Source organism: Triturus cristatus, chromosome 4_1 (assembly GCF_964204655.1).
Source record: "Triturus cristatus chromosome 4_1, aTriCri1.1, whole genome shotgun sequence".
NCBI classification, from domain to species: domain Eukaryota; kingdom Metazoa; phylum Chordata; class Amphibia; order Caudata; family Salamandridae; genus Triturus; species Triturus cristatus.
In genome coordinates, this window is record NC_140585.1 from 322,297,579 (window position 1) to 322,315,641 (window position 18,063).

The 18,063-nt window shown below is 42.8% G+C and overlaps 1 protein-coding gene across 1 annotated transcript in view; it reads left to right on the forward strand.

Annotated features, from left to right (window-relative positions):
• LOC146854871 (sodium- and chloride-dependent GABA transporter 2-like) overlaps positions 1-18,063 on the forward strand; it is a 681,032-nt gene that overhangs the window by 326,264 nt on the left and 336,705 nt on the right. Inside the window, exon 6 of the mRNA XM_085652276.1 lies at positions 3,976-4,108. Coding sequence (XP_085508402.1) covers positions 3,976-4,108 — 133 coding nt within the window. The remainder of the gene's footprint in view (positions 1-3,975; positions 4,109-18,063) is intronic.

The window sequence follows — 18,063 nt, forward strand, 5'->3', positions numbered from 1 at the left end:
ACCTGGCACCTGCCTTCATCTCCTCTGAGATTGTTCCCTATGTCCCCTCTAGGGACCTACGTTCTTCTTCTCAGTCTCTCCTCATCATCCCTCGCTTCCGGAGAAAGAAGTGGGGCGGCTCCAAATTTGCCATTCTAGCACCAATCCTTTGGAATTCCCTTCCCCTTCATCTCCGTGCCATCACCCTCTATCCCCAATTCCGTAAAAGTCTTAAAACCTACCTATTCACTAAATCGTATGAATAAATGCCCATCCCTCTCTCCCTGCTCTTAACCCTCAGTCCCCTCTAGCTACAGCGCCAAGAAACCGCCGGTATACGTGCGCTTTATAAGTGCTTTTAAACTCAAACTCAAACTCAAACTATTTGGAATTGATTTCTACCCAAATCAACCCTTTGTACAACATTAGGATATTGAAAGTCTGTGGAAAAGATCAATACGCTTTAATCTATACTTGAAGTCTGCATTTCAGTTATTTGATGTCAGTTAATAGCTCACTGTTTAGGTCTCGCTGAGCCCAGCGCATGCGCTGGCTCGGAGAGACATTTTGTATGTGAGTTTTCAAAGTGCTGCTGGCTGGCCTAGCGCTTGCGTTCACGCGACCGTGCACGCGCAAACCGCTAGCCTTCAGCAGCACTTTGAAAATTCGTGCGTCATCGCGATCACTTTCGCTTTCAGAGCGATCGCGATGACGCACGCTTTCAGTGCTTGTTTACACTTGTGCGCAGTTCCCATCCTGATGGGCACCTTAGATCCAGGCCCCTTTTCCATGCTATGTGGAGCGGCCCTGGTTTTTATGTTAACTCCCATGTTATTGAAGCATCGATAAGGAGCTGCTACGGCATTAGTTACTCGGCTTCCGTTTATAAATCCATCAGTATGCCAACACCCTACCCTGTCTGCCGTGCGTGAGAAGATGGGCATCCCTCCTTCACCCCCGCAGCCCCTCAGATTGCTATCCAGGACTGAAAATTACCCCCTTCTCATACTTTGGGTGTCACTAACCCAGTGGTTCCATTCCGCACCTCGCCTATGCTTCTCTTCTGTCTGCTCTGCAATCCTGGTTGCCTAGTGTAGTACTACTTCGTTGCATGCCTGTCAGGGAAGCCTTTAAGTGTTATTTCAGGTTACTCTTAACTTCCAGCCTCACATTATTAAACTGTATTTTCATCATCCGGTTATTTCTGTTGGAAAAAAAACTGAAAGCGCCTCTTGCAGCTTCAGATGTCCTTGTACAGCTGTTATTTCTTGACTAGCCACCCCTTTCCTTACCCTGTTGAAGATGGTTTTCAATGGGTGACCATTTTGATTTAGGGATCTCAGAAATTAAAACACACTATCCCCATGTTTCATATGTACACTGGCTCCCTGGGCACTTGTATATCGACTTAAAATTAAGCAACACAATTTAAAATGCTCTTGGTCTGAATGAACCTTCTTACATGGGGGGATTGGCTCCTGGTTTCTGGTCGGTTCTTGGTGACACCACCAAGGACATTTAAATGATTGGAATCCTCAGATTAAATATTCTGTTAATCTTTTCTGAACAGCAGGAACTTGAATGTTGAATGAAATTCCCCCACGTGTCTTCTTCCCTCACTTTTAGCTTTAGGATGATCAGTGAAACGCGCATACCACTGGCATGCCAATCCTTCTGCTGGTATTGTTTTTTAGCTGTGACCTTGAATCCCGCCATCAAAGCATCTCCTCGCTGTGGTACGAGGGATAGTAGCATGCCACTTTTTTTATGAACTGACTCGGGTTGTTTGGGGAACTTTTTCGTACCTTTTGGGCACTTTTTCTGGCGGCTGTTTTTCTTTATTTCTACTTTTCACAGCATGTGTTATGTGAGTGTTTTATTTTTTTGTTTTTTCCTCTTCATCATTTTTCTGTAACTGATTTGCGTTTATTCCCTTAACACGACTCCTTTATTTTTAATCACTGCATTTTTAGTTTTTGCATATATTGCCTCCGTGGGACCCATTTACATCTGGGAGTTGAAGTTTTGTGCTTTCTTCATTTTTGTTTTTTTTAAATGGCAAACAACTCTGAGAATATAATGGGACAGGCAAGATGTGGTTTAAAAAGGAATTGGAAGGCAGGTTTAATCCACCACGAGAAGCTGGCCTGTTGAATGACAGGCTCCACAACTTATTTTTGACTAAAACAAACTTTGCTTGTTCTGGTGGCGCTGCCTAGTTCTTCATCCCATCACTTGTTGAATTCTAGCCATGCCATCAGTCACAAACGGGGCTTTGATGCATCTCTCTCCTCACCTAGTACCCTAAACACCCAAACTATTCTAGCCATGCCATCAATCGCAAGCAGGGCTTTAATGCATCTCTTCTCACCTAGTACCCAAAACACCCAAACTATTCTAGCCATGCCATCAATCGCAAGCAGGGCTCTAATGCATCTCTCTTCTCACCTAGTACCCAAAACACCCAAACTATTCTAGCCATGCCATCAATCGCAAGCAGGGCTCTAATGCATCTCTCTTCTCACCTAGTACCCAAAACACCCAAACTATTCTAGCCATGCCATCAATCGCAAGCAGGGCTCTAATGCATCTCTCTTCTCACCTAGTACCCAAAACACCCAAACTATTCTAGCCATGCCATCAATCGCAAGCAAGGCTCTAATGCATCTCTCTTCTCACCTAGTACCCACAACACCCAAACTGTCACCCTCTAGCCAAACTATTTGCTAACATCTCTTTTATAATCCTATAACCTCACACTAATCACTGACATGTGGTGCTTCTCTTGTAGGTAAACGCTCTTAACAGCATATATGAAGTTGTCATAAGAGACAGACACTTTTGTTAGGAATGGTTCAGGCAAAAGGTGGGTGTCCCTTCATGGCACCTTCAAGGCTTAGGAAATTAGCACTGTTGGTGAAATACAATCAGAGCTGTCTGCTCGTTGCTGTGCCCTGGTTTGAACCCACATAAAACAAACATTGGCATAGCCAATAGGTCTCGCCTTTGGGACCTCATAAGTGTTTAGCCATGCAACAGTTGCATAACTAAATACTTATAAGGTCCCAAAAGCGAGACCTATTGGCTATGCCAATGCTTGTTTTTATTAGTATTTTAACTTATAAACTACAAGTAACAAAACGAAGCCTCTGACGAAAGCAGTAACCCCCTGACCTTGTTCACTTTGCGATTTGCATGATACACATTCTTTGCAGCAGGCATGTTAACCCTCTGCACTACCCTATGATGAATCAACACATCCCCCCGTCAAAACTTCCACTGGACAAAACTTCCTTCTCTCTCCAGTAAGAACATCAATCACCGGAGTAGGCTTGATATTTTAATTGTTGGCAGAAAATTGCTGAAGGTCAGGAACTCTGCAGTGGGTGCTTTTAAAAACAATATAAACTAGCAAACAGGTGCCCCCATGCAAAGTCAGCACCCGGTGCCGTGGCACCGGTCGCTCCGCCCTGGAGCCGGCCCTGGCTGTGCACATAACTATCTAGTAGGTTGCTTGTCATATTGAGAGTGATGGTGAAATGCAAAACCATGGAAAAGCCGAACCATTGCAGTGCAACATTCCAAGGTGTGTAAATTCTCGTGTAAGGGTTCCAAGAGCAGGAACAGATATTGCACTTAAAGTTACTTGGCTGAATTCGGACCCCAACTGGGGCACTCATCTGAAGAATCTCAGCAGGTCAATTAATCCATTCTTAATTTAATGTTTATTTAACTTCAATATTTTGTCAAATGTCAATATAACTTTTTTTTAAAGTGTTTTGGGTAGTTCATCAGTAATTCTATATGTACACATTGAAGGTGTTGACCACCATCTTCACTAATTATGCATGTTTAAGTTCATCACAAAAGGATCTAAACTAACCCAGATGGAGAGTAAATTAACATTTCAATGGAAGATAATTAGGTCATTGAAACAGAATGAAGATATGATATATTCCAATTATGCTTTTCATCACCCCTTCTTGTACTCAATAGAAGGCAAGTCCTCCATTTATCTGATGGCATAGAGAATATTGGCACCCTACAGTGGAAGCTGGCCTTATGCCTCCTCCTGGCCTGGATCATCTGTTACTTCTGCATTTGGAAAGGAGTCAGATCCACCGGAAAGGTAAGACCGCAGCATCCATTTAGACAAAGGCACTGTGTTTGGGATTGTACTGGAAACCAACAAATAACGCACATATTACTACATCAGCAATGAAATTGTTTTTAGACTGTCCCTTCTAGAATGGTTGATACAGAGGCAAAGTATGGCTGATTTATTGGATTTAGAAGAAACTAATTCTCTATATACACTTAGGGCTTAATTACGAGTCTGGCGGTCCATGGACAACGAGATTTATGATAGTGCTGCGGTGGCGGTCTCCCAACTGCCCTATTACAATAAGGGCGGTCGGAACGCCATTGCACCGCCGCAGCTGCCAGGGAACTGATGTTCCCTGGCAGTGTTGTGGCAGTCAAGGAGGCAGTAATATGCGGTCCCGCCAACCATATTACAAGTTTCTGCTCCACCATAGTTTTCATGGTGGTGAAATCCCCTTGAAAACCTGTGTGGAGAGGAAACAAAGGGGGCCCTACAGGGCCCCCTTGTGCCTCTTTGCCATGTGGATTCACACAGGGGGCACAATATGTGCCCCCATGTGTGCATGCATACCAATTCCTGCACGCCATGGACTTTCCAATTCATGCGGTGCAGGAACTGTTCCTGACGTTCCCATTTTGGTGTCTATTTTCAGGGCACCACCATGGGAACATCAAAACAAAAGCCTGCCAGACACAAGTTACAGTTTTGGCAGTGCGGCCACGGGGCAGACACAGCACCACACCACCAAAGTTGTAATCAAGCCCTTAGTAAATATATATCTTATAAAGAAGCAGTTGTTCGAGAAAGAGCTATAGTGCTAAGATAGCTAAGTAGACTTATGCGAAGAGCTGTTTGTAACTATGTTGCAACACATAGAATACACATTGGAGAAGAATTCAACACAGTGCAGATCAAGATATGTGTACTGGTATTAGAAATATTCCTTCTCATTGAGGTAGTGCTTATGTCCTATTCAATGCTATGTTTGTCAAGGTGCGATTTACCAGGTGTGGGCTGCATTCAACTGCCTTTTTCACTGTTTCATTTAACTTAAGGGTCACAACCTTGCAATGTTATCTCTCATGCACCGAGTACTGTGCAGGCACGGTGAGGTGTTGGCAAACCTTTACAAATTCTATCCGTACGCTGACATGCACATTGGACTATCATATTTTGCTTTATGTCTCCAGTCTCACTGAACGGACTTTCACCAAACCAAGAACTGAACCAAATGACGCAAGGGCAGCAGTGTCAAATAATTATGGTCTCGATTTAATTACATTTTTCAGGGTTTTAGTGTTACATTAAAAGAAAAAAATCAAATTTTATAACTTTTGGACTATATGACGGATCTGCATGAAAGATGACCCCAGAATATTTTCCACAGCTTTGTAGATTCGTCAAAGCGGTGCATAGTTATTAAATATCAAACAAATCTCATTGCCTATTCAGTAAGGTTATTGCCTGATTCATAACCGGTCACTTTATGTACAGGATAAATCACAGGTAACCGTGTGATATAATCCTATGGTCTTCAATCGCTATCAAGAGTTTCTAGTGACAACAGAAACTATGAGGCAAGGTGTTTTTAAAAGTCGCTAGTGTCCTGCGATAGCTGTAGTGGAACTGCATATAAGACAAGTTACCCGAAAGTTTATTGAAAACAGAAAGATAAACACTCAATTATACGTTTTGGCTGTAGTAAAACTAAAAGTGTTCAATCCAGCAGTTTTTAAAAAAAGTGAATTAAAGATTTATTATGAGTTAATCAAATCTGTCACCATTACAAACAGAATACAAAAAGCCAAAAAGACCGGGATTCTGATTATAGAAAAGAAAAGAAGATAGTTAATTATAGATCCTTTTCACTGTTAAAATTACTTTAATATTTTAGAAACTACATCTAAGTATTTGAAATATTTGCCTGTCAAAATCTTCAAGGAGACACTCAGGCCGTCAGTTTTCCTCTAGGCATGTTGAAAGAAGCATTATCGGTCAGCTTTTGTGTTATAATGGAGCTGCAGTTTGCTCTTGGATGCGGATTAACTTCCTGTTTCAAGGGTTGCATGAAGTTGATAAAATGTCAGAGAGCCTATCTACGAAAAAAATAATTGTACAAAAAAAGTTAAAAATAAATTAATTGAAGGTGTTTTTGAACAGGGATATACGGAAGAAGCAGTAACATCAGAAATAGTAATATTTAATTTTTGGAAAAAATAAAACGGTGTGAAAGTACCTAAACAATATTATTTTTTTAGCTTCCATGTAAGTAGGGGCGGCTGTATTTACAATGTAGGAAAATGATTGGAGCATTTCTTTGAAAAGTCTTTGACTGTTTTTGACCCTGGAGAATAGGGCCTGCTAGCTTCAGTCTCATGGACCTCAGTCAGTGTCAAATGCTGCAATAAGTCTGCAAACTCCAAACCAGAACTAAGGCACATGCGCTTATATTGGGGTGTCGGAAGCATGAGTGCCGCTCTACAGCAGGGAAATCGTGCAGTCTTGGGTTCAAAGTCAATTGATGACGTATATGAGGCAGAATGAGACAAGACCAAGATTGTCGGCGTTTTGTAGTAGCCATGTTTTTTCGTGGAATGCAATCGCAATGCAAAGAAGGTTTTTTGTGTTGTCGTGGGTCATTGGTCTTTATCGGTCTCTACCTGTATATACCATATCAGGGCACTCAACCCAGTCCCAAAAAGGTGGGGGATGGTGAATCAGCATTTGTTTCAACAGAATTTGAGATCTCAAGTAGACTTGTTGTAGGTTTCTTGTCGGCAGGGCTATCCAGATTCAGAAGTGGGCACAACACAGATGTTTTGCAAAAGAGGTATTCATTTATTAACCTTCCTGCTTTCTCAAATTTGCTTGAAAATGCGCCATTTGTCCACTCTCTTTTCAAAATTTTCTTGGGGGGAGAACCCCCCCAAACCCCTCTTAGACTCGCTACGGTGCAGTATGACAATCATTTTACGCCACACCACTTTCAAATGTCACCAGCCACCACTGCTAGTTGAATGAAGGCATGAGTTGTTGAGTTAAGCAGCCTCCCTAGAGATATCTAGAGAATACATTGGGCAGCATTCAATCAATCAATGGCATTTCCAAGTAAAGTTTCAAGACTATAGATAAAACCAGGGAGAAAGTTTGAGCTGATTGCTTCTAGCGTAGGAGACTGTGGATAAGATGAAATTGAGAGCTACCACTTGTTAGAAATGGGGGTCTCTAGTTGGCAATTGTTTGTACCTTTGTCCAAATGGGGACCCTTGCTTCTAGTCAGGGAAAGGGGGATACACTCGTAAAATAACCCCTGCTCACTCCTTGGTAGCTTGGCATGAGCAGACAGGCTTATCTCAGAAGCAGTGTGTGGAGCACTTGTGAACACATACAGTAATACAGTGAAAACACTACAAAGGGACACCACACCAATTTAGAAAAATAAGTAATCTTTATCTAAACAAGACCAAACAACACAAATCCACAATACAGTATTAAAAATAAGACTTTCAAAGGGTAGAGATAGTTCAGTTCAATGCAAGTTGTAAATGCAACACTTTTCCAACAAAGTACCTTAGATGCGTCTCACAAAACAAACAAAAGGGGTATCTGGGAAGGTGATGCGTCAGTTCCTTTCTTCGGGGGAGGTGATGCATCGGTTCCTTACTGCAGCACAGGGGAGGTGATGCACGGTTCCTTACCGGAGAGGAGGGGGTGTGTCGTTTTTTTACTGTGTTCCGATTACGTGGGACAAGATGGCGCCTCGATGTGATGCGTCGATCTGGTGCCATGCGACAAAATGGCGGCTCGATGCAATGCCACGGTCCGGTATGATGCGTGCACGCTTGCAGCCGCACGGCAGGTACTGCGACGGTCTTCTCGGCGATGCGTCGGGACCCGGTGTGGATGCAGCGTGCTTCTTCCTGGTTGCTCGGCAAGGTGTCTGAACCAAGTGTGGATGCGGCACGTTTCTTCCCTGTGATTCGGTGATGCGCCGGGAATCGGTGCGGATGCGACACGCTTCTTCTTGTTACGTCGATCTCCCAGCTCCCAGCAAGAAACAGTCTCTAGAGGTTATAAACAGCAGCAGGCACCTCTTTGCAGGTTAGAAATCCTAGCAAGGAAATTCAGGGGAGCTGGTGGTGAAGTCTTTGTGTCCCTGAGACTTCAGACAGGAGGCAAGCTCAGTTTCAAGCCCTTGGAGATCTTTTTCTTAAAGCAGGTGACAAAGCAAACATCAAAGTCCTTCTTCTCCTTCCCTTGGCAGCAAGCAGCCACTGCAGGCCAACCCCAGACAGCAAACAGCCCAGGGGCAGTATTCCTCCTCAGCTTATCTGGCTCTTCTCCTTGGCAAAGGTTTCCTCTTGATTTCCCAGAAGTGATCTAAAAGTCTGGGGTCTGGGTCCCCCTTTTAATACACACAAATTATTTTTTCTCTGAAGGCAGAGAGTGTCTGTCCCAGCCAAAACCAGTTCTATCCTCACTTGTGTAGCTTCCTGGCAGGAGGTGGAGACAGCATTGTTGAAGGCAGACCAGGTCCATTCAGGTGAAAGGAAATCTCCTCCCCTACTCTAAATGCAACCCTGGACCCATTCAGCCCAGCCCTGACTCATCAGACTTATGGAGCCACAGCCCACTCCCAGCTCCTGTCACTCACAAGCCAGACATGCAATACACAAACCTAGGAGAGGCATACTGGATGGTTAGGCAAGAAAATACCCACTTTCTAAAAGTGGTATTTTCAAACACCGAATGTAAAAATCCCCCTAACCAAAAGATGCACGTTAACATTTTGAGTTCAGGCATACTAAACCTTATTTTCCTAAATTGTTCCTAGGGCCAGTTATGTTTAGAAGATGTTATAAACTAACGTCCCATTCTGGCCTATGGGGACAGATAGCCTTGCAATAGTGAAAAACAAAATTGGCAGTATTTCACTATCAGGACATGCCTCACACATCAGGGCATGTCCTACCTTTCACGTACAATGCACACTGCCCATAGGGGTACCTTGGATCTGCATGAAAGATGACCCCAGAATATTTTCCACAGCTTTGTAAATTCGTCAAAGCGGTGCATAGTTATTAAATATCAAACAAATCTCATTGCCTATTCAGTAAGGTTATTGCCTGATTCATAACCGGTCACTTTATGTACAGGATAAATCACAGGTAACCGTGTGATATAATCCTATGGCCTTCAATCGCTATCAAGAGTTTCTAGTGACAACAGAAACTATGAGGCAAGGTGTTTTTAGAAGTCGCTAGTGTCCTGCAATAGCTGTAGTGGAACTGCATATAAGACAAGTTACCCGAAAACCGTAAAAAGTTTATTGAAAACAGAAAGATAAACACTTAATTATACGTTTTGGCTGTAGTAAAACTAAAAGTGTTCAATCCAGCAGTTTTTTAAAAAAGTGAATTAAAGATTTATTATGAGTTAATCAAATCTGTCACCATTACAAACAGAATACAAAAAGCCAAAAAGACCGGGATTCTGATTATAGAAAAGAAAAGAAGATAGTTAATTATAGATCCTTTTCACTGTTAAAATTACTTTAATATTTTAGAAACTACATCTAAGTATTTGAAATATTTGCCTGTCAAAATCTTCAAGGAGACACTCAGGCCGTCAGTTTTCCTCTAGGCATGTTGAAAGAAGCATTATCGGTCAGCTTTTGTGTTATAATGGAGCTGCAGTTTGCTCTTGGATGCGGATTAACTTCCTGTTTCAAGGGTTGCATGAAGTTGATAAAATGTCAGAGAGCCTATCTACGAAAAAAATAATTGTACAAAAAAAGTTAAACATAGATTAATTGAAGGTGTTTTTGAACAGGGATATACGGAAGAAGCAGTAACATCAGAAATAGTAATATTTAATTTTTGGAAAAAATAAAACGGTGTGAAAGTACCTAAACAATATTATTTTTTTAGCTTCCATGTAAGTAGGGGCGGCTGTATTTACAATGTAGGAAAATGATAGGAGCATTTCTTTGAAAAGTTTTTGACTGTTTTTGACCCTGGAGAATAGGGCCTGCTAGCTTCAGTCTCATGGACCTCAGTCAGTGTCAAATGCTGCAATAAGTCTGCAAACTCCAAACCAGAACTAAGGCACATGCGCTTATATTGGGGTGTCGGAAGCATGAGTGCCGCTCAACAGCAGGGAAATCGTGCAGTCTTGGGTTCAAAGTCAATTGATGACGTATATGAGGCAGGATGAGACAAGACCAAGATTGTCGGCGTTTTGTAGTAGCCATGTTTTTTTGTGGAATGCAATCGCAATGCAAAGAAGGTTTTTTGTGTTGTCGTGGGTCATTGGTCTTTATCGATCTCTACCTGTATATACCATATCAGGGCGCTCAACCCAGTCCCAAAAAGGTGGGGGATGGTGAATCAGCATTTGTTTCAACAGAATTTGAGATCTCAAGTAGACTTGTTGTAGGTTTCTTGTCGGCAGGGCTATCCAGATTCAGAAGTGGGCACAACACAGATGTTTTGCAAAAGAGGTATTCATTTATTAACCTTCCTGCTTTCTCAAATTTGCTTGAAAATGCACCATTGGTCCACTCTCTTTTCAAAATTTTCTTGGGGGGAGAACCCCCCCAAACCCCTCTTAGACTCGCTACGGTGCAGTATGACAATCATTTTACGCCACACCACTTTCAAATGTCACCAGCCACCACTGCTAGTTGAATGAAGGCATGAGTTGTTGAGTTAAGCAGCCTCCCTAGAGATATCTAGAGAATACATTGGGCAGCATTCAATCAATCAATGGCATTTCCAGGTAAAGTTTCAAGACTATAGATAAAACCAGGGAGAAAGTTTGAGCTGATTGCTTCTAGCGTAGGAGACTGTGGATAAGATGAAATTGAGAGCTACCACTTGTTAGAAATGGGGGTCTCTAGTTGGCAATTGTTTGTACCTTTGTCCAAATGGGGACCCTTGCTTCTAGTCAGGGAAAGGGGGATACACTCGTAAAATAACCCCTGCTCACTCCTTGGTAGCTTGGCACGAGCAGACAGGCTTATCTCAGAAGCAGTGTGTGGAGCACTTGTGAACACATACAGTAATACAGTGAAAACACTACAAAGGGACACCACACCAATTTAGAAAAATAAGTAATCTTTATCTAAACAAGACCAAACACAAATCCACAATACAGTATTAAAAATAAGACTTTCAAAGGGTAGAGATAGTTCAGTTCAATGCAAGTTGTAAATGCAACACTTTTCCAACAAAGTACCTTAGATGCGTCTCACAAAACAAACAAAAGGGGTAGCTGGGAAGGTGATGCGTCAGTTCCTTTCTTCGGGGGAGGTGATGCATCGGTTCCTTACTGCAGCACAGGGGAGGTGATGCACGGTTCCTTACCGGAGAGGAGGGGGTGTGTCGTTTTTTTACTGTGTTCCGATTACGTGGGACAAGATGGCGCCTCGATGTGATGCGACGATCTGGTGCCATGCGACAAAATGGCGGCTCGATGCGATGGTCCGGTATGATGCGTGCACGCTTGCAGCCGCACGGCAGGTACTGCGACGGTCTTCTCGGCGATGCGTCGGGACCCGGTGTGGATGCAGCGTGCTTCTTCCTGGTTGCTCGGCAAGGTGTCGGAACCAAGTGTGGATGCGGCACGTTTCTTCCCTGTGATTCGGTGATGCGCTGGGAATCGGTGCGGATGCGACACACTTCTTCTTGTTACGTCGATCTCCCAGCTCCCAGCAAGAAACAGTCTCTAGAGGTTATAAACAGCAGCAGGCACCTCTTTGCAGGTTAGAAATCCTAGCAAGGAAATTCAGGGGAGCTGGTGGTGAAGTCTTTGTGTCCCTGAGACTTCAGACAGGAGGCAAGCTCAGTTTCAAGCCCTTGGAGATCTTTTTCTTAAAGCAGGTGACAAAGCAAACATCAAAGTCCTTCTTCTCCTTCCCTTGGCAGCAAGCAGCCACTGCAGGCCAACCCCAGACAGCAAACAGCCCAGGGGCAGTATTCCTCCTCAGCTTATCTGGCTCTTCTCCTTGGCAAAGGTTTCCTCTTGATTTCCCAGAAGTGATCTAAAAGTCTGGGGTCTGGGTCCCCCTTTTAATACACACAAATTATTTTTTCTCTGAAGGCAGAGAGTGTCTGTCCCAGCCAAAACCAGTTCTATCCTCACTTGTGTAGCTTCCTGGCAGGAGGTGGAGACAGCATTGTTGAAGGCAGACCAGGTCCATTCAGGTGAAAGGAAATCTCCTCCCCTACTCTAAATGCAACCCTGGACCCATTCAGCCCAGCCCTGACTCATCAGACTTATGGAGCCACAGCCCACTCCCAGCTCCTGTCACTCACAAGCCAGACATGCAATACACAAACCTAGGAGAGGCATACTGGATGGTTAGGCAAGAAAATACCCACTTTCTAAAAGTGGTATTTTCAAACACCGAATGTAAAAATCCCCCTAACCAAAAGATGCACGTTAACATTTTGAGTTCAGGCATACTAAACCTTATTTTCCTAAATTGTTCCTAGGGCCAGTTATGTTTAGAAGATGTTATAAACTAACGGCCCATTCTGGCCTATGGGGACAGATAGCCTTGCAATAGTGAAAAACAAAATTGGCAGTATTTCACTATCAGGACATGCCTCACACATCAGGGCATGTCCTACCTTTCACGTACAATGCACACTGTACATAGGGGTACCTTGGGCCTACCTTAGGGGTGACTAACGTGTAGAAAAGGGAAGGTTTAGGGACTGGCAAGTATGTTCACATGCCAAGTCTACATGGTAGTCCCAGACTGCACCCAGGCTCTGCAAAGGCAGGCATGAGTCACATTTTACAGGCTGCTTCTGTGGGTGGCACAATCAGTGCTGCAAGCCCACCAGCAGCATTTGATTTACAGGCCCTGGGTACACATGGTGCACTGCACTAGGGTCTGACAAGTAAATCAAATAACCAATCATGGAGTCACTAATCCATAACAACAATCTACACAGGGAGCACTTGCACTTTGGCACTGAACTGCAGTGGCAAAGTGTCCAAAAGCATCTTGACCAGCAAAAACATAGCAAAAATATAGGAGGCAACAGCAAACAATGGAAGGGAGACCCCGGCAAATGGTGCCAGGTCTAACACCACTTTATTGTTCAGACTTGTCAAATGAGTGAAGTGGGAATATCCCCTTTTCATTGAAATTTAATACTAAAAGATTATAACTGAAAGATCTTTGAATTAACACAGAGCTTAAAGACTGAGATGGGCATTTCTTGCACCCAGGGTTGAAGACTACTACTTTCGTTTTTTGAAGAGTAACAACCCGTTTATTGTGAGTCCTTTAGTCTTCCGATACCTACACTGAACATTGAAGCCCACTCTTGTGCAGTACAATAGAATGATAGCATCAGCGTTCTACAGTACACCTGTGCTATGAACTCGAAGCTTGGGAGGAAATATTTAGGCACCTTGGAATGCTTTTCCGAGGTAAGCAGCATGTAAGTGCTAAAAAACATCCCTGCTATAATCAATGATTCATATGCATCGGATATTCAAGAGTGCTGGCACTGTTGAACTTGAATCCAAGTTCCCCAGTTCGTACTCTTAATTATACTGAGTAGCTTACAGGAAATACCCACTTTGATAGTTTAGAGTACTAGAAGTAGTTATCTGATTCAAATGCTGCTTGTTAATTGATGAAACAGGTGTAAAGAGGAGCCACTCATATTATTTTTTTGCCACTATTAATCAAATACGCCAATATTATAATGTTATCTTAAGTGTCACAACCTACTTGTGCTCCTTCTGTCCAGTATTCCAGCCCGTTAAAAAGCAAATGTGCATAGGTCTTAGCCTCTGCATCCTAAGTGATGTGAGCCTGTCATGTTTGGCAATGAGGGACCTCCTTTATTTAGAATTGCACGTAGAGTGGACTCCTTCCTCAAATCATATTGCATGCTGTTAATGAACAATGGCACCAACCAATCTGCTCAGTTTGTCTGATGTAATCTTCATGTTTTCTGCTTATGTAGCCCCTAATTATTTCATATAATCCATATTCATTTATTTGAGGGCACATTTCTTATCTCGAAAGGAATGTTGTATTGCATGTATACCATATAACATTATTTTATTCAAGTTTGGTAGTTCAACAATGATTCTTATACGCATACACATTATTTATAATACCTTTTGATATAAGTGAAGGTGCAACAAGAATATGTTAATTCTTGAATTTGACATAATTCAATCTGTGACCTGCCCTTTTCTAAATAATGATAAAAGTGTATTTTAGCTGGGTACAATCAGGTAGAAGGCAGAGAGTAAATCTTTGACTTCCAAGACAAGTTCAAGCAAGCAGAAGCTGTAAACACTGTTCCTGAAGGCCATTGGCTGGCATTACAGAGCCAGCCAAGTCTCTTCCTTTTGCTGGGATGCCATAGCTTCTGTGCAGAGACAGACAAAGCCCTTGTTCATCAAGTATAACACTTCTGTTTTTCAGATGATGTATGCAGGTGAGAGGCTACCTTAGAAACTTGCACAAGCCCTTTGTGCGCTACTACAGCTTAGCTAGACTCCATCTTTTCTTGCAAAAGAATTCTGAATTTTGCATCATTTCTACTGTATTGCAATTCTTATTACTATACTGTTTATGAATTATTTTTAGTGCCACTTGTGACAAAATGCTCCTTTTTGCATGGTCACCCCTGTGTTTTGCTGAATTGTGTTTCTAGTTTTTATATTCTTTACACTTGAAAACAGCTATGCATATGCTCTGACCTCTAAAACATGTAGCAATTGACTAATCCCTAATTGGCATATTTAACTCTAGTATAAGGCCACACTATATGGTGAAGATACTGCAAACATTGCATGGAAAGTTCAATGTTACCTATAGAAGTCAGCCCTTATTGTGCCATCCGCTAGTGCAAAGCAGGGATGCATAGCTGCAGGTCTACCTTGGTAACCTAACTGCTGCAGTTTAAACCTGCAGTCCGACCTATCAAAACAACCCAATTTGACAGGGAGAAATAAAATTTAAGGTTACCATGTCCCTACAGTGACAGGGTCCCAAATGTTCTTTTCACGTGTTAAGTCTTTTGTTGTCCAATGAGCAAAACTGGAAAAGACATACAAATATATATTCTGCTATCTCTGGTTTGGGACCAGCTAGGAAAATAGTTCAATCACTATTTTTAATAGTTGTTAAAAATCCAATTCAATGGTGAAATTAGATGTTTAATAAATATTTAGGGAACATAACGTTTAGAAAATAACCTGTTCTCTACCAGAAGCTCCTGGACACTAATTTGCGCTAGCCTGACAACAGTTGCTGATCCGGAACTTGACCTCAATGACGTGTGAAAACTGCTCCTCGAAAAAAAAATGGCTTGGGTGAGCAGAGGTGTTTTTCTTCACTTTGCAGGAAGACTAGTTGGGTTGGACCCAGTAACTACATTAACTTCTAAAGGGCCTGTCACAAGTAAATGTAAGGTGAGACCAGGAGAAGGAACACCATTGTTTCCCCAGCAAGGCTAGCTCTAAAGCCAGTGAACAGAGAGCTACCCCGACAACCAGTTTTAAATGACCACAAAGAAGGGGTTACTAATTTTTCTGGGTGCACTTCTTGGCGGGCACAAAGGCCATGCACAGGGGAGAATGCTTACCCCATCTTGGAGTAAGCTGCACTGTGGGATTGTAAGCAATAGGGCAAACAGGAACTGCTGAAAAAATGGATATGGTTGCCCCATAGAACTTTGACCCTATTGTTTTGCGAGGAGCCAACCATAAATGTGGCACCCCAAGACACCATCCTCAGAACACTTTCAAGACCCCTGGAAGAACAGAAGACGACTGCACCTGCTGTTTGAGACCTGCCAGGAGACGCAAATGGATGGAACTTATCCTACTTGCACTAAGGACAAGACATTTAATCCAAGGGTTAATTGGCTGACCTCCTGTGTGGCTACAAGGACTCAAAAAGCTTCAAAAGGCCTTTTTCCTTCAGTGACCAGCAAGTAGTTGCAACTGAAAAAAGACAGGGCCCTGCTGCTGCCCTATGCTGGACCTAATCTTGACCTCTACGTGTTGTCCCTGAGGCCTGAAAGGACTTATTCTGAAATCTCAGATATATTTGGACTTAAAACAAAATTGGACATCCAGCAACTAAGAGGACTGGAAGCAATCACCTGTGTCAATCTGGCTATGACACAACCTCTCTCAGTAAGAAAATCATGTTGGTCCTGCTTGGAACTTGTCGGCAGCCACAAACCTATTTCAACGGGCCCTCAATGAGAAGGTGTCTAGCCCATGGGATGCAGTGTTGTATACAGCTTGCACACTTGCTCCATTGGAGGATTCCGACCTTTTAAGAAGAGGTTAAGTCCAAAGATAGAAGTCTTGACTGGTTGAAGGCGCCAAAAGTATTCGGTTGACAAGAGGATTTCCTTGTGTGCAAAATGTGACTTTTTGACTCAGATCTTTACTCTGCAAAACCAATGGTTTCAGTGGAACCTCACTCAACACCTATTCAACTTATAAGGAACATTGCTGGATACAGCCCATTGCCTTTGCCCTGTTGGTGCATTTTGACTTTCATTTCTGAGACTGATTTATAATGTAAGATTTTTGACGGGGATGAACCTGCTTGGTGTATCTGACCCGTACTCCAATACGGTTGTACTTAAATTGTCAACGTCCCTAAGGGCATCTAACATGAGGACCACAGTCAATGGTGGGGTAAAAGAGGGAGGCAGAAGACTCTCCAAAGGGCCACAATAAATAGGTTGGGAGAGCAAGAGCCGAAATAATCTCAGCTTGAAGACTTGGAGCAGGGTGAGCAGTGCGTCCTGGATTACTGAGGTTTCCCAAACAAATTTTTACCCCGTTCCATATCTCGCGAGAATGATGGCTATTTTTGCGTGGTTGGCCAAAAACACATTGCCCATTCCATAACTCACCACTTATTATTCTCACCCAAAGAAAGTACAGTCGGCTCTTCTTGGCATCATAGTTGGGCTTTCCTGTGTCCTGGTTTCCGCATCCAGACTTCTTTCTGGCCGGCAACTCAACAGCAACGTGTAGGAAAGAAAATAAATTCCATCAACTAGAAGAAACTGCTCTACAACCAACTAGGAAATGCACATATGCAACAAACAATGAGCATACTTACTGCCAGTAGACTTTGGTCCTGGAGACGATGTCTCCTTGCACAGGAATAGAACCTGAGAACAGACAATAATTGAACCTTTCGAGAACTAAAACCATGCAAGCCAAGAATGTGTTACAGACAGTGTAAATAAAAAATATTCTTGTTTTTGAATAATGCTTGGGGAAAAACTTTGCAACCCAAAAGGATGACCCCAAGGGACAAGTTTTGAGTTGATTGTTTGAGAACTTTGAGAGACGGTTGTTGTGAACTTCTAAAGAGAGACACAGTATTATATTTTGTTGAGTGCCAGTGAGCATAGACACATACAATCATTATTAACCTAATGTAATGTTTTTAGAGGTGCAAGTGCAACCCAAATCAGACACCCAAGAGTGCAAGCAGCTATCCTCCATTATTTTCGTTCCTTCACACATATAGCTGGGCCATTAACAGCAACCTGAGCAGGCACAGACTACACAGCACCAGGGACTGTAGGGGCACAACAAAGTACAAGCAGGACTGGCAAGTTCTCGGACAACTGCAACTGAAGCCATTTCTCTCTCTTCTCTTCTCATCCCATTACCCTTTCCCCTATTCGGCTTGGCCTGCCTTCAAGTGACCATGTGGTATTGAGGTGGCTATATAATGACAGGGCAATTGCGAGCCATCCTCTGTGAACATGTCTTGTTTCCACCTGATCTCATACACACCAGGTTATATGTTAAGCTCTTGACAATGTTCCTAGGTCTTGGTTGCCTGAGAACAGTAATTACTGATTGGTGCTTCACTGGTTTTTGGTGGTTGGTGCTTAATATTCAAAAAATCATATCTACCGTTACAACATTGGTTTTTTGTCATTTTGGTG